The sequence below is a fragment of the Hippopotamus amphibius genome, chromosome 2, assembly GCF_030028045.1.
Source record: "Hippopotamus amphibius kiboko isolate mHipAmp2 chromosome 2, mHipAmp2.hap2, whole genome shotgun sequence".
Taxonomy (NCBI): Eukaryota; Metazoa; Chordata; class Mammalia; order Artiodactyla; family Hippopotamidae; genus Hippopotamus; species Hippopotamus amphibius.
In genome coordinates this window covers 3226435-3241026 of record NC_080187.1, presented here as the reverse complement: position 1 = coordinate 3241026, position 14592 = coordinate 3226435, and the positions used below count along the sequence as shown (strand labels likewise).

Genomic DNA, 14592 nt, shown 5'->3' with positions numbered 1-14592 from the left:
CCACCCCCGGGGAGGGCAGCTTTGAGCACGTGATGCTCACGTCACCGGCATCCGTGCTCGTGGCGGGGGTTGGGGGTGGGGAGAGTAGGAGGCGGCATTCTGGGACAGCAGGCGTGACCCTGTCACCCGCCCAGAAGTCCCAGAGAACAGAAGCAGGTCAAGGTAAGGGCTCAGAAGGGAAGAAGGGCAGGCAGAAGCTGACAGTATTTAAAGAATTCCAGAACACGGCCAAAAGAGTTTCTGGACGTTATTTATAGGGTAAGATGATTGATTCTGGAATGAAAAGGGCCTGGGGTGAAAGGGCCTGGAAAGATTCACCTGGAGAGATTGCAGATAAGAAGCATGGTGACAGCTGGGGAAACGAGCAGGAAGATGGAGGGGTGGGCTTCGCAGAGGAGGTGGCCTGGGGTCCTGCAGGAGCCACGTTCTAATACCAGGTCTCAGCTGAGTCACCCAGACGAATCCTCACACGACTGACCTCACAGGCTTGTGGGGTGGAGTAAGAAATCATGGATGCAAGGCACCCAGCACACAGCGCATCAGTGCCCACGGGGCAGGAGACCCAGGAGGACAGTGCTCACGCCTGCCTAGGTACACGTGACGCGTACACACACACACACACACACACACACACACACACACACACACGCTGCTGCAAACAGGTCATTTGCCGGGGATCCCATGACAGACCTGGGGGGATTCAGGCTGCTCTGCAAAGAAGCGTGGTAGTTAACCCCATGTCGGCGTGTGACCGCCCAGCACAGCCCCCAGCCCGCAGACGCCATCCAGCACACACGCCGGGCACACTCCTGGGCTGTCCTTCCACCATCGCCTGAGCAAACGCCAGAGGGACCCTGGCAGATCCCCCGCTTCCTCTCTCCTCTGCCGTCTCCAGGGGCATCAAGTCCAGAATACCCGCCTCTGCCAGACCATGAGGGGCCCCCATCCTCCCCCAGAACAGCCCGGGCCCCCTCACGTCTGCCCACCCTGCTTTGGAGAGCCAGCTCAAAGCATGTCCACGAGCCAGCTCAAAGCATGTCCACCGACACCCTCCGGGCTCACCAAACACCCCAGCTCCATCCCCCAGCTCTTAGGTGAGCAACTCCCCGCCCCGCCCCCATGCTGCAGGCAGGGGGCGATGTGACAGACCCAGAGTCCCTGTGTGCGTGGAACTCCAACCTGTGCCCCTTTAAACTCTCCACACGCCCTCAGCTCTATTTTGCACATGAAGACGCAGAGGCATGGAAGAAAGATGACATTTTCGAGGTCACAGCTCAGGAGTGTGGCAGCCCCAGCCCCCAAGCCGCGCCCAGGTTTCCGCAGCAGGTAGAGCTGGGCTGCAGTACTGCCCTTGGCCTCTAGGTGACCACGCCCACACCTGGTCTTGAAACGTGAGGCTTGGAGGTTCTGACAGTGAACTAGGGCCTTGCTTCCCCACTGTCTACTGTGACTTCTGCCCACGGACGTGACCCACAACTAGAAATGCCTGGGACCACATGTGCAGGATGAGCTAGTCCCTCGGTTTCAAGTAGGCTGCAACGCCCTAACTTCTCCCAGCAGGATCTGCTTGGCCTGGCCGGTGGGGCAGGTGGGCCACCCAAGTAGCTACATTTTGGAGGACTCTGCCCGTCCTCTAGGACTCATGATCCATCCTCACGGAAAACCAAGAGGCAGAACTCTTGAGCCTGGTCCTTGGCAAGCCTGCCAACTCCCCGAAGACAAAGGGTGGGCTCAGGAGTCGGGCCTCCGGGCATCGCGCCTCTCAGGTTTTTTTATTTTTCTTTTCTGAAATGCTGATGGTTTAAAGATGTGGATTCTGCCCTGGACCAGCTCCCCTGACCCAGAGGAGGTGATGGCTCGGCTACACCAGCTTCACTCTCAGAGCATCTCACGGGCTGCTCTCCTCCACCTCGCGCCCCGCCCTTACCTTGTGCAATATTTGGCCTGCGGGCACCGAGCCCCACGTGTCTCTCTCATCCTGAGTGAACTGATCTTAAACAGACAGGACCTACCTGGCTATGATCCTTTCCTATCACTCCTTCCTCCCCACTAAAATGGAAAAACTGACTCACCCAGGGCAGCTCACCCCCATACACAAACACAGCTGAACGCTGGCCTCAAGATCTAATCCTGCAGATCTGATCCCAGAAGCAAGAGGAGGACACGGAGGGGCCCAGGACTCAGGGGGCCTTTGGGAAGTGGGTGCTGAATACAGGCCAGAGCCCACCCCCAGCCGGGGCCCCCCGGAGACAGGGCGAGGGCAGCCACCAGGTTTCACCAACGTCCCCCTCTCTCTTTGCCAGGAGGAAGACCCCAGAGAAAAAGATGGGGCTGAAACCCAACGCATGGTGATGTCTGCTCTCGGAGGGCCCTGTTCCCAGGAGGCTGGACAAAACTCAATTTCCACAGCTCACGTGGTATTTTAAAGGTTGCAACACTGCCGCTTACTAGCTGTGGGGCTTCTGTGAGCCTCAGTTTTCTTGCCTGTAAAATGGGGATACCTGTTACCTAGGAAAGATGTCATCAGGAGAAAACAACGGGTGAAAGCACTTAGGAGGAGGGAGGGAGGGAGGGAGGGAGGGAGGGAGAAATCTCTCTGACCCTTCACCTTCAGAGAAAACTCTCAAGCAGACACTCCTCTCTCCTGGGTCATATGCTCTCTCTGCGTAATTCTCATTTCAGTCTCCAGGTTAGGGAGGGGCCTCGGAGGGGTGGTGACCCCAGCTGCCCCTCACCCTCCAGGCCCAGAGACTGACCACCCCCAGCTGATCCCCACCGGCTCACAGAGCGGTGGGCGGGGGTGGGCAGCTCTCTAGGGAGCAGAACTCGCCCCCATGCCTCCCAGGCCTCGGCCACAGCCCTCCCCAGTGTTTGTAAATCCTGCTTGCAGGCCAGGCAGCTGTTTGTAATCGGACAGGCCCTGGCCAGGAAGGGGAGGTGGGAGCCTGTCCATGCCGAGGAGCCCAAGGCGCTGCAGGGTGTGTGAGGACAGGCCACCTCCCAGCCGGGGACACCGCAGAGGGGAGGGCGTGAAAGGGAAGAAAACTCTGAGCATCTCCACTTGGGAGCAGCTTTCGTTTTAGTTCTGTGAGCAGGGAAGCTTGAAGCCGCTCACAAGCCCCAGGTTTGGTGGCACAAAGGTTGAAACCATGGGCTCTGGAGGCCGGGTTCTGGCAAGTTCCATGTGGGTGCCGTCTGCCTGCACAGGGTGAGCCCCCCGACAGAGGTGCCTGGAAAACAAAGGTCGTCACATCTGCCCTGGACAGAAGGAACCCTGGGACAGGAGACCTGAGCTCCCCTCCAGCCTCAGAGTCTCAGAAGAAGTCTGTGCGAGGCTCAGACACCGTCCCCTAATGGTGGAGCTCTGAGACCATCGTGTTCCCCCAGCCTTGGGCCGCTGGGCACAGCCCACCAGTGGGCGATGAAGCTGGACCCTGGGGTCTGGTCCCCCTGCCCCCCTGCTTTCAGGAGCCAGTGACTCTGGAGACCCCCAAGTCCTCTAGGTCTGCATTTATTCATCTGCAAAAGAACACCAAGGCCAGAGGCCAGAACCACTGACACTGTGATCCCTCCAGGTAAAATACCTGACTCCTTCCTGGGAGGCTGGGCCTGTCTACCGTCAGGGCCCCGCACTCCTGCGCGAACGAAGGAGACGAGCCTGAAGTAGCTCCCACATTAAATGCAGAGGAAGGTTCCAAGGTGCCTCCACCCCAAGTATTATCTGCAAAATGCACCCCTTACCCCACCTGGACTCACTCCCCAGGCTCTAGCTGGGCCTTTTGCACTGACTGTTCAGGCTCCTCTGAGGTCCAGCTGTGGCCCCAAACCTGCAAGTGGCAGCTTTATTCCTACTTTCAAGCACTTTATAGAAACTTTATACGACTGCCTCCCTGAGCTCCACCAGTCATTATAACAATACAAAATCACAACAAGGACATAGAATACTTATTATCACACAGTAATCACTGCAGTGTCCTGGATAACCACGGCAGTTACTGTTATCAGTATGATTCTAACATCTGTTGCCCGGCATTGAACACAGGATGCAGGACACCCCGGGAAGAGCCCTATGTCCTCATGCAGGTCACCTCCTTCCAGGTAGTGCCAGTGCCTCTGGTTTGGAGATGAGCAACTTGGATCAGAGAGGTTAAGTAAAGCATTCGAGGTCACACAGCCAGGATCTAAATCCTCCAAAGCCAGGGTCCTATTCGCCATGCACTGATGCATCACTGCTTTCCAGCCTCATCTCCTGAACTTTCCTTTCGAAAGTCAAAGGAGTGACCGCCTGTGAGCTAGCCATGGAGGCTGGCCCCATAGGAAGAAGGAGGGCCCAAAGGAGGTTCAGATCCTCCCATCCTGTATGCCCGTGCTTCCCAAAGTGCCCTCAACTGGTCACTGGCATCAGAACTTGAGGGGCAGGCCCCAGGCACCACCCCAGACCCTGGGAACCCGGATCTGTGAGGCAGGGCCCTGCAGCTACTGAAGCTCTGGTCTCACACGAGTCCCTTGCTGCCCCCCCATCAAAGCCCACCCCTCAGGAAACCAGACCTGCTCGCCGGCCTCCTTTGCTCCCAGGCAACCCCAGGCCAAGTCCCCAGATCCAGAGGACTCCACCCTCTGCAAAACGCCAGCAAAGCTGCTCTCTGGGGCCCAGCCCTCCAGCTGAGACATTCCTGGGGGTTCCGAACACTGACGTCATGGCTTGAACACATGGCAACATAATGACAAGAGCCTGTGGTCCTCCCAGCAGGCCTCTGAGACAGGTATGAGTTTATGCCCATTTCACAGATGGCGGACTGAGGCTCAGAGAAGCTTCCCCAGGTGCCTTGACACCCGTGCTGAGCCCAGGCACACAGGGATGGGCAGGAAGCAAGTGGCCTGTCCTCTCAACTCACCAGGGAGCTGAGAGCCTGGGGGCCGGCGGCATCCACCCTCCCGCTCAGGACCCTGGACCTGGCTCAGCTCTTTCCTTGTGTCCCCCAGGGTGGGGATCCCGCTATCCCTCCCCAGTGACGCGATGTGCGGTGAACAGAGAGGAACAGCTGCGTGACCTGACATCAGCGGTCAGCCTCAAAGTAACCAGGTAGAGGGGAGTGGGTGGGGGCTGGACCACATGAGACTGGAACCCAGGAGGGTCGCGGGGATCGGTTGTGCTGTGTTTGAAATGTCCCCTAACAACAATAACAACAGCAGTAATAATAACCCTCTCAGAGCCAAGCCCAAGTGAACCCTCCCTCCTGAGGCTCACTTTCCCTGCCTCCCAGGCGCCCTGATCTCTGTTCTGCGCTATTGCAGCATAACAGAGTCTTTCCTTAGGAGAAGGGCGAGCTCGTCCCCAGGTAGGGAAGGAACGCAGAGTATCACTGCTCCTTCCAGAAAGTGGGGCCACCATGGAGAAAGGGTGGAAGACATGGGGGTGGGGGAGCATCCGCCTCTTCCCCTCTTCCCTCCTGGCCCTCCTCCCCTCGGGGGTGCCCCCCCCAATCATTTACGCTGCAGTTCACCTGTTTCAGGTGAGGGAGGAGGTCCTGAGAACACTGGCTGCCCTCCCAGGCCCCTCCTCTCGGCGGCTCCAGCTCCTCCCCTGGAGATCCTGGCATCCCCTGGCACAGCGGCCCCCCGCCCAGGTGTGAGTCCTGCATCCCCACCCCAGGCCCTCCCGGGCACCGGTGGCACCACACGGAGGACCCCAGGATGACTCTTGGGGTCCCAGAGTTAACTGTCACGTAGCCGTTGCCCAGGCAGCGCCTCTTGAGCTACACGGCCACAGGTAGACTATACACCTGACATTAGTAATGATGCCTGGAAAAGAATTACACTTAAAAGCCCTGTTTCCCGCACTTCCATACAAGAATGAGCTCCTCGCCCGGCCTTCTCAACGTGAGCATTTTCTGCTTTAAAAGGTATGGAAGGTGCAGCACCCTTTCCTCCTCCCCTGCTCAGAACCAACGGGGATGCACAGCCCTCTCCCTAGAAGAGCTAGGTCTACACGGAACACCGACACAGGAGGCTGCCTCGTCCACCCCTGTCCCAGGAGGACACAGAATAGCTTCAAAGGAGGAAGCCAGAACGGCCCGTCAGCATTTCAGATTCTCCCCAGAGGAAAACAAAAGTGTAAAAGAAGAGAAGTTACAGTAAAGGCGGGTGCCAGCAACTTCACCCCAGCAGACGTGAGGACAACGCCTCCCCAGGCGGGGCCCTTGCAAACTGAACCCGGGGGCCCAGAGCCAGAGGTGGCCCATCTTCCCTTCTCCACTGCACCCTCCCCTGTGCAGGGCTCTGGGGACCGGCCAGCTCTCCCCTCACCTGCCACCTAACAGGGTCCCCTAACTGACCCCCGTGAGCCAGAGCCCCAGGGCCCATGGTGCACAGCTGCTCGATACCCACCCAAAGAAGAAAACCCTGACATTCAGCAAGACAAGATAAAGGCACTTCTAGTTTTATGCATCAGAAACGAAGAAGGAAGAATTGAGGCCAAGGTGCAGAGGTTATTCACGGTTGGTGGAGGCCATGGACACTTTTCTGAAGCACAAGGACCCTGCCACCAAGGGACTGTCCCACAGCAGAGCCGGAAGCTGCTGGAGCCCCCCTCACCAGCATATATGCCAGCATGACCTACACCACCGTGGGGGCGTGCTTTTCCCTGGGGGGCAGAGAGCGACCATCACTCCTTTGTGACAGCTGGGCCCGCAGGGCCTCCCTTTGCACACCTGCAGGACAGGGCCAACCCCACCTGGTCCAGGTACACCCCAGAGCAGGGTATTCCACAGGTAGCACCCCAGAACAGGGTCTGGTTAAAGGGGAACAGGAGCCAGAGGAAGGACCCACATGGGAAAGTTCCACCTGCCTCCACCAAGGGATGCCTCCCTTCAAACTCCTGGGTGGGACCCCAGAAGCCTCAGGCCCCAGCAAAGCAGGCTGGTCTCTGATTGGCCAGAGCCGCACTGGGGCTGGCAGGTACCTTCCCCTGATTGGCTGGTGACCCAGGGGCTGGCCGGTGCCTCCCCCTGATTGGCCAGTGGCACAGAGGTTGGCAGGAGCCTACACTTGATTGGCCAGTGATTTGTGGGTGCCTCCCCCTGATTGGCTGGTTTCACTTCCTCCCGCTTTGCACTTCACTGGATGCAATCGCCTGTTCAGGGTCTCCTTTCTTCACTGCGCAGGAAGCTCGCGCAGGGCTGGGACGTTCACCTGCTGCTCACCTGTGCACCTGCTGCCCGGTGCCCAGCACAGGACTGACTCACCTCAGTGGTCCTCCCTTCAAGCACAGCCACTGTCACTCCCGAGTTCTGGACACAGGGCCAGCCTCTCCTGCATTCCCTCTGCACCGGCACAGGAAGGGACCCTGCTAAAGCCCCACCCACCGCCCTCTCCGCCACCCTGCTGGCAGAGTGCAAGACAGTCGTTTTCCACCTTGCATTTAGGTTAAAATGCTCACTCTTCATCGAACCCCCCCCCCCCCCCCCGCTGCAACTAGAGAAAGCCCGTGTGCAGCAAGGAAGACCCAACGCAGCCAATAAATAAATAAATAAATTTATTAAATAAATAAATAAGCCTAACAATATAAAGTTGATGGCATAATCACATAGAGAAGAACTACTTCAAGTATTTTAAAATATAGTATTTGTATTGTATGTCAATAGTGTAGTACAATCTAAGGACACAGAGACCCACAAAAAAAATCTTAAACTATATTTAAATATCTTATTGTTAGTACTGATAACATCATTGTTATTTTGAAACTGTGTATAACTGCACTGTATATATTTGGATAAAGAAAATAATATATTAATGTCAAAAAAAAATGTTCATTCTTTTTCACTGTCAGATCACGATTTTTCCAATGCAAGAGTCAGGGTTTTTAAGTTAAATCACTCCCGTTACATACGCACATTTTGGTGTCATGTTGTGCATTTATTAAAAAAAAATAGAGAGACCAATAAAATCCCTATTGCCAAGGTGCTGGCAGGAAAGAACAGGACAGAAGAGTGAATTTCCCCCAAAAGAACACAAGTCTAGGAGACAGAAAACAAAGGAACCTCCCACCCCCTCATTTCATGCACAGAGATATTGTAGGAAATGGGCCCCTGGAGCTCTGCGTAATGAGACCGTGGAGAAAAGTGGGTCAGACTGTGGTTCCATTTCTTAGGTCTGAGTCACCAAAGAGTGGCGACATTTACTCCTACTGTGGGTTATGACACAGGTTGGGAATCTGCCAGAAGCTGATGGGATGGTGGCTCAGACGATGTCACATGTATAACAGAGTGACCCCCTCATCGCCCCACCACAGATGCCCACGCATCCAATGCAGCCTTCACTCACTCATTCATTCTCTGAACTTGGTTCCAGCCACCTGGGGCCAGGCTCGTACAGGAACAGTCTGAGATGGCAAAGCCCCTGCCAGCACCCAGCCCAGATGCCCGTCCAGAGCATCAGCCATCACCACAGTCGTGTCTCTGGGGCGGAAGACCAGAGTTCTTGAGGTGGGACGTGGGCAGGTCCGTTCCCTTCCACGGGCCCGGAGTCCTCCTTGTAAAGTGGGGGTGGCCTGAGGATGAAGGGGAGGGGCGTGCTGCACGTGGACCGCCCCACGACCGCCCCAGGACGCACGCGCCTCCGCAGAAGTAGCAGCGAGGGAACAGATAAACTCACCAGGGACTGTGCAGCCCTACCCGTGAGGGGGCACCAGGGTGACTGTTCACAGGACAGAGGGAGTGACTCACACGGCCAGCCAGTGAGCAGAGCCAGGAACTCACCCCAGACCCCAGACCCGCTGGCTCCTGCCGCCTGGGGGCCCAGGGAGGATGTAACAGTGACAACGGTGACGGGGACTTGCTCTGTGCTTTGGACATGCTACGCACTGAATCCTCTCGAAAACCCTGCAGGAGTCACCGTCATCACACCTTCCTACGGTAGGGACACTGAGCTGAACTGCACCACTGGTGGGGGTGCGGCGGGATGTGGACCAGGCCGTCCAGCTCCAGGCCCCCCCAGCAGCCATCACCCACACCGGGTCTCCATGCCATGTCCTGAGGCAGGGCAGCTCCGCCCACGAGAAGGGGCAGTGCAGGCTCCGCCTGTGGGACCTCAGTATCTCCACAAGCCAAGCCAGAAAGCTTGACACTAACATTTGGCCAAGTGCTGACACCAGATGAGTCGATTACAGGGGAGAAATAAACAGAGGGAAAAGCAGAAGCTATAATATAACACCGCCCTCCTGTGAGCAAAAAAAGATTCACCAGATTATCAGACCCAGCTGGGCCGAGATGGTCCCGGGGCTGGACCCACCGCCTCGTGGCTGCCCCGCGGGCTCTATGGCCATCGGTATCTCCCCGTCCCCGTCGGCAGGGGTGGGCGCAGTAAGGAGAGGGATGTGGCCTCGCCAAGAGTGCCTCCAATACACCAGGCCCTGCCTAGCGGACCGTGAATACACATGGACCTGTGCGTGGATGTGAGCGCGCACACTCGTGTACACCCACAAACACACGCACACGTGCATCCACACGCTCACATCACATGCACACACACGCTTGGACACATACATACAAATGCACACGCACGTGTACAACCCTCAAATGGGCTTGTAAAGCATTTTCACATACATTGCCTTGGTGACCGGTACCACAACCCCGCGAGGTGGCAGAGGAAATGGACCCGCCCAGCAGATGGGGGGCCAGGAGGGTGAGGGAGGGGCCCGGGCTGCGTCACTTGTGGATGGCGGAGCCCAGGGGGCCTCACCAGCCCCCAGAGCCTCCTTGGACAGACGCGCCTCCCTCGCTGGGCTCCCGCTGGAAAGCTTACATTTAAAGAGGATAGCGGCAACACTGCTTTGTCCTTCTGCAAAACTACCCCCCAAAACAGAAGCCAGAATAAGCCCCTCCATTCATCAGGGGCTTCCGGGGCCTGGACATTCCACATGCCTTCTCCACAACCACCCTCAAAGCAGGAAAGCCATTTCCCCCCATTTACCGGAGGGGAAAGCTGAGGCACGGTGATCGGCCCCAGGCCAGCCAAGGAACCGTCAACACTGCCCCAGGCTCAGCAATCTGACGGCCAAGGACAGTCCCCCCACGCCCGCTGCCTCCTCCAGCAGAGGACCCAACGAGCAGAGGACCCAACGAGCGCAGGACCTGCCCAGGCCGGCTCCGCACAGAGCCCAGATAGGGTGAAGGAAGGGTCCCGCCCCCCTTTTGTCCCCTCAGAAGCCCCCTCTCCTCACATTGGCCACTTCTGCTGGCCCTGCACTCCCCGGGCAGGCAGTGCTGGGGACGCCCCGCCAACCAGCTAATGAGGGGCTTTCCAGCCCAGGGAAGCAGCCCCGGGAGAACAGCGAGGGGTAGGACTGGGATGTCCTGCCAGGAAGGAGGCACGGACAAGACAGAAGCCAGAGGCGGAGGCGGGCACCTGCGCAGGAGGCCCTTTAGAACAAAAGGCAGGGGAAGAAAAAAGGAAAGGTCAAGTTTAGCATCACCTCCTCCAGGAAGCTGCCCCAGATATCCCCAAGGGGGCCAACCCCCCACACAGTTTTCAGCGCCGCTTGGCAGGAGAAGGAACAGTGAGGTGAAGGGTGTCCACGTGTGCCTCCCACCAGCCTGCGGGCCCTGGAGCCAGGGAGCCGCCGTCACCTCCGCTTCCCACAAGCAGGCCCAGCGCAGGCAGAGCCTCCGGGGGTCAGCAGGTCACGCCAGTGAGTGAAGGGCCTGGTGAAAGGGGAGTGGAGGCTGCAGGCCACGGCGGCCCTTAACGGCGTTTGGATAGCAAGTGGGGGAGGGAGGAAGGAAGGAACCGAAACACCCTGTTGGCCAAATGGAACCCCTCCCTTGTCCCAGGGCCATGTCCGGGCTGAGCCCCCAGGCCTCCCCCAGGGAGAAGGGCACGCAGGGCCCAGGCGCGGAGACTGGACAGACCCAGAGTCCGGGGTCCCGGGGCTTCTCAGAGCGCCAGCCCCGCCTCACCGCAGGCCAGGGTGAGGGTCCAAGGCGATGATGTGGGCCCAGGGCCAAGAGCGGGCCGGGCAAGTGCCAGCAAGTTCATTCCGATCAGTGACACGCGTGCTGGTCTTCTGGGGGGCCGGGGACCCCGCCCCCCGCCCTGCTCCTCACTGCAACCGCCGGGTTCCAGTGTGGGTGCAGCCACAGGACCTCGGGGTGCGCCTGACTCACCCGCGACCCTCAGGGCTCAGAGCAAGTCTGCACTCACTGTCACTGCTCTTAAGTGAGGGGCGGGGGGCAGTAGGTGTCTGTACCCCACACCCCTCTGCTCCACCCGACAATGTCTGTGACCCGGGGAGGAGGCAGAGCTGGGAGACAGGGCCAGACAGCCAGGGGGCAGGGGCAGGACAGGCGGGCATCAGCTGTGCTCGGCTAAGGGCGTGGCCATGGTGAGAGTCCAGAAATATCTGAAGGGCGGGGTAACAGGGCAGGCTCTGGCCAGCACCCCAGGAACAGCCCTGGAGCAACGTCACGGGAGAAGGGACATTGTGCTTCCGCCCAGCGAGGAAACTCCTGCCCGCAGCCACTGTCGGGCGCTCACGGCGCTGGGCAGTGACCCCAGCTCCGAGCCCTCCAGCCACCGAAAACCGGACCAGAGGAGACATAGGCTTTGGGGAATCAGCCTGGCTTCTGAACTCCTCCCACTGACTGTTCTTTTATGGGGAGAAGGGGGAAGGGGAGGAGAAGATGGAAAAGGCTGTCTTTCCAGCCAACTTGATTGAGTCAGAGGAAAGTTAACCATTTGATGTCTGTCAAGTCCTACAAAACTTGGACAACCCTTCCCACCAAACTATTGCCAAAAGCGACCACGTGACTGGTGTCAACCAATGACGTGCAGAGGAGATGACCTCAATTTCCAAATATTGGGGTCATGTTTCATTTCACTTACTCTCCTTTGCCCGTTACGATGTTAAACGGCCCCAAACGCAATCTGACTTTTCATTCCTTCACACACTTGGCCAAGGAGAAGGTAGGAAAAAGAGCCATGTTCAGAGAGAACTCAGAAAACATCTGGTGGATCTCAAAATGGAGAAGAGCTGCCCAAGGATGGCCTCTCCCGCCCCCCGCCCCCCGCATCTCAGTGGACAGCCGCTCCCGCTGGCAGCGTACTGAGGATGACTTCCAAAAGGGTCCCACCCTGGGGGGAGGGGAGGTCTGTGAAACCCACCCAGAGAGGTGGCTTCCTCACAGGCTCTCAGGGTCTTTTCTAAGAGAGCAAAACATCCAACTCCAGAGCCACGGTCCAGGCATCCACCCCGTGCCACCCTCAGCTAGGAAGGGAACTCACAGACAGGCAGGGGGCAGAGATGGAGAGTGGGGCAAACAGACGATCTCAAACCCAGGTGAATGAGAGCTCTGTGTGCTCCCCCGCCCGGTCCCCAGCCCCAGCTTTTGGGGTGGCGACTCCCCTGCAGGATTCTTGCCTGACTTCCTGGGGGAAAGCCCAGCAGAGGAGCTGGGACAGAGCTATGTCCCTGGGCCAAAACGGGGTCCCCTGACCACATCCCCCACCCCACTCCACGCCACTTTCCTGGAGGCCACTACTGTCCCCCACCTCCAGTGACCCCGGGAAAAACACAAAGCCAGTTAGCCCGGGATCCAGGGCACATTGGTGGCAGCCCAGGGCTAAGACCCCAGGTCTCCAGAGCCAAGTCAGGCTCCCTTCCACTCCCCCAGCCCCTGACCTCTGGACGCCCTGACTCCGGTCAACCACTCTGGCCCACCAAGCACTCTCTGTGCCAGGAAAAAGGGACAGACTATCTTAATTGGCAAGTGGAACACGGAAGTGATGGTTCCCACATGTCTTCAAATGACAAAGCGGAGAGAAGAGTGAGGGCGGTAAAGCAGTGCCTTCTCACAGGGCACCCGGGCAGGTCCAGCTGTCCACTGAGTCACTGCCCATCCCTCTGCCCGCACTCTCCCTGACCCTGCACTGGCGTTCTGAGCCACGTCTGCGCATCTGGTAATGGGGATTTGGGATTTTCGAGGCCTCAGGCTCTGATGGCTGAGGGTGTGTGAAGACCCATCCCGCAGGTAACCACAAAAGGTGATGCTTAGAAAACCCAGCATCCCGTCAGGAAGCTGTGTGGGAGGGAGTCAGAGCTGCAAGCTTCCAGGCAGGCACACTGTCAGTGCCAGCCTGCTGGACACCACCCACCGGAGACGGCTCCTTCTAAGGGCAGACCTCTGGCGGAAGGAGTCCCACATAGTGCATCATCTGAAGCCCTCACAGCCCAGACTCCGAGACCATCTCCCGCCTTTGCTCCAAGAATCCCGTCTCTGGGTGGCAAACCCAAGAAAAACTCCCTTCCAGGAGGTCCAGAGGTGGGATCAGAGCAGGGCTGCTCTACCACCCTTGGGGGCTCCCCGGTACCCCTCACTGTACTCAGATGGTGAGGACCACAGGAAGCTCTGTTCCCTGGGAAAGGGAGAGGCAGCCGGATCTGGAGACAGAGGGAGAGGATGCTTTGGGAGAAGCCCGGGACTGGGGGCTCAGCTTCTGGGATTGCCCCCAGCGGCCCCCATCCCAGCAGGCCCGGCCAGAACTGACCCGCTGTGACTCTAGGGGGCGACCCTTCCCGGGTTTCAGGAAAGGAAGCTCTGCAGCGGGGCTGTGTGGGCCACAGCTGCGGACCTAGTGATGGGGGACAGACAACCAAAGTCCCGGGATAAAAGTTTGCCTGCCTGGTGGACAGCCCCTCTGGCTGATCCAACGCAGAGCGCTCCGTCGGCTCCCCGACGGCCCCACCCGCCGGCACGTCTGGCGTGGGGAGTACGGTGGCGGCGCGTCTCCCTCCCCGGGGCCCCCGACGAATGGCATTCGGAGTCCCGGCCCGTGCATTCCACAGCCCAGGCGGGGAGGTCGTGCAGGCGAGGAAGAGGCCGGACGCCGGGGATGACAGCCGCGCCGGCCCCGGCCCGGGCCCCCGGGCCCCCGCGCCCCCGCGCCCCGCGCCCCCCGCGCCCCGCGCCCTTACCTGCGCGGCTCGGAGGCGGCGCGCACAGCAGCAGCAGCAGCAGCAGCAGCGGCGGGGACAGCAGCGGGGCGCCCGGGCGCAGCGGGCTGCGCGCTTTCCAGCGGGTGTGGACGTCCATGCCGGCGGGGCGCGGGGCGCGGGGCGCGGGGCGGGCGCGCGGGGACGCACGGGGCGCGCGGCACAACTCAGCGGGGCCGGCGCGGCTTCAGCGAGTCATGGGAGCAGCCGGCGGCCCGTGCTCTTTGTGGCGGCGGCTCCCGGGAGGCTCGGCGGGCGCGCTCGCCCACGGGCGGGAGGGCTCGACCTCGGCCCCTCGGGGCGGCCGGGACCCCGCTCGGCTCGCTCGCCCCGGCTCCGCCGCCGCCGCCGCCGCCCCCTTCTCGCCTCCTCCTCGCCGCCGCCGCCGCCGACTCGCTCCCCGTGGGCGCCGCGCTCGCGGGAGGTCCTGCGCCGGCCGCGGGGACGAACGAGGAGTGCGGACCTCGCCTTGCGCGCCGCGCACTTTTCCCCCGTCCCCTCCCTCCCTCTCTCCGGGAAGGCACCCGCGCCCGCCGCGGCTCCCCCGCGCCCGCAGCCAATCAGAGGCGCCGCTGCGCTCGGCCGGGCCGGCCCCCGCCTCCCAC

At 59.8% G+C, this 14592-nt stretch overlaps 1 protein-coding gene across 2 annotated transcripts in view; it reads right to left on the bottom strand.

Annotated features, from left to right (window-relative positions):
- Nucleotides 1-14475, bottom strand: part of COL5A1 (collagen type V alpha 1 chain) — a 159234-nt gene extending 144759 nt beyond the window's left edge. For both annotated transcript variants that reach the window (XM_057724520.1, XM_057724522.1), the window contains exon 1: nt 13970-14475. In XM_057724520.1, the coding sequence (XP_057580503.1) occupies nt 13970-14087 (118 nt within the window). In that variant the 5' untranslated portion in view covers nt 14088-14475. The remainder of the gene's footprint in view (nt 1-13969) is intronic.
- Between the last annotated feature and the right edge of the window lie 117 nt (nt 14476-14592).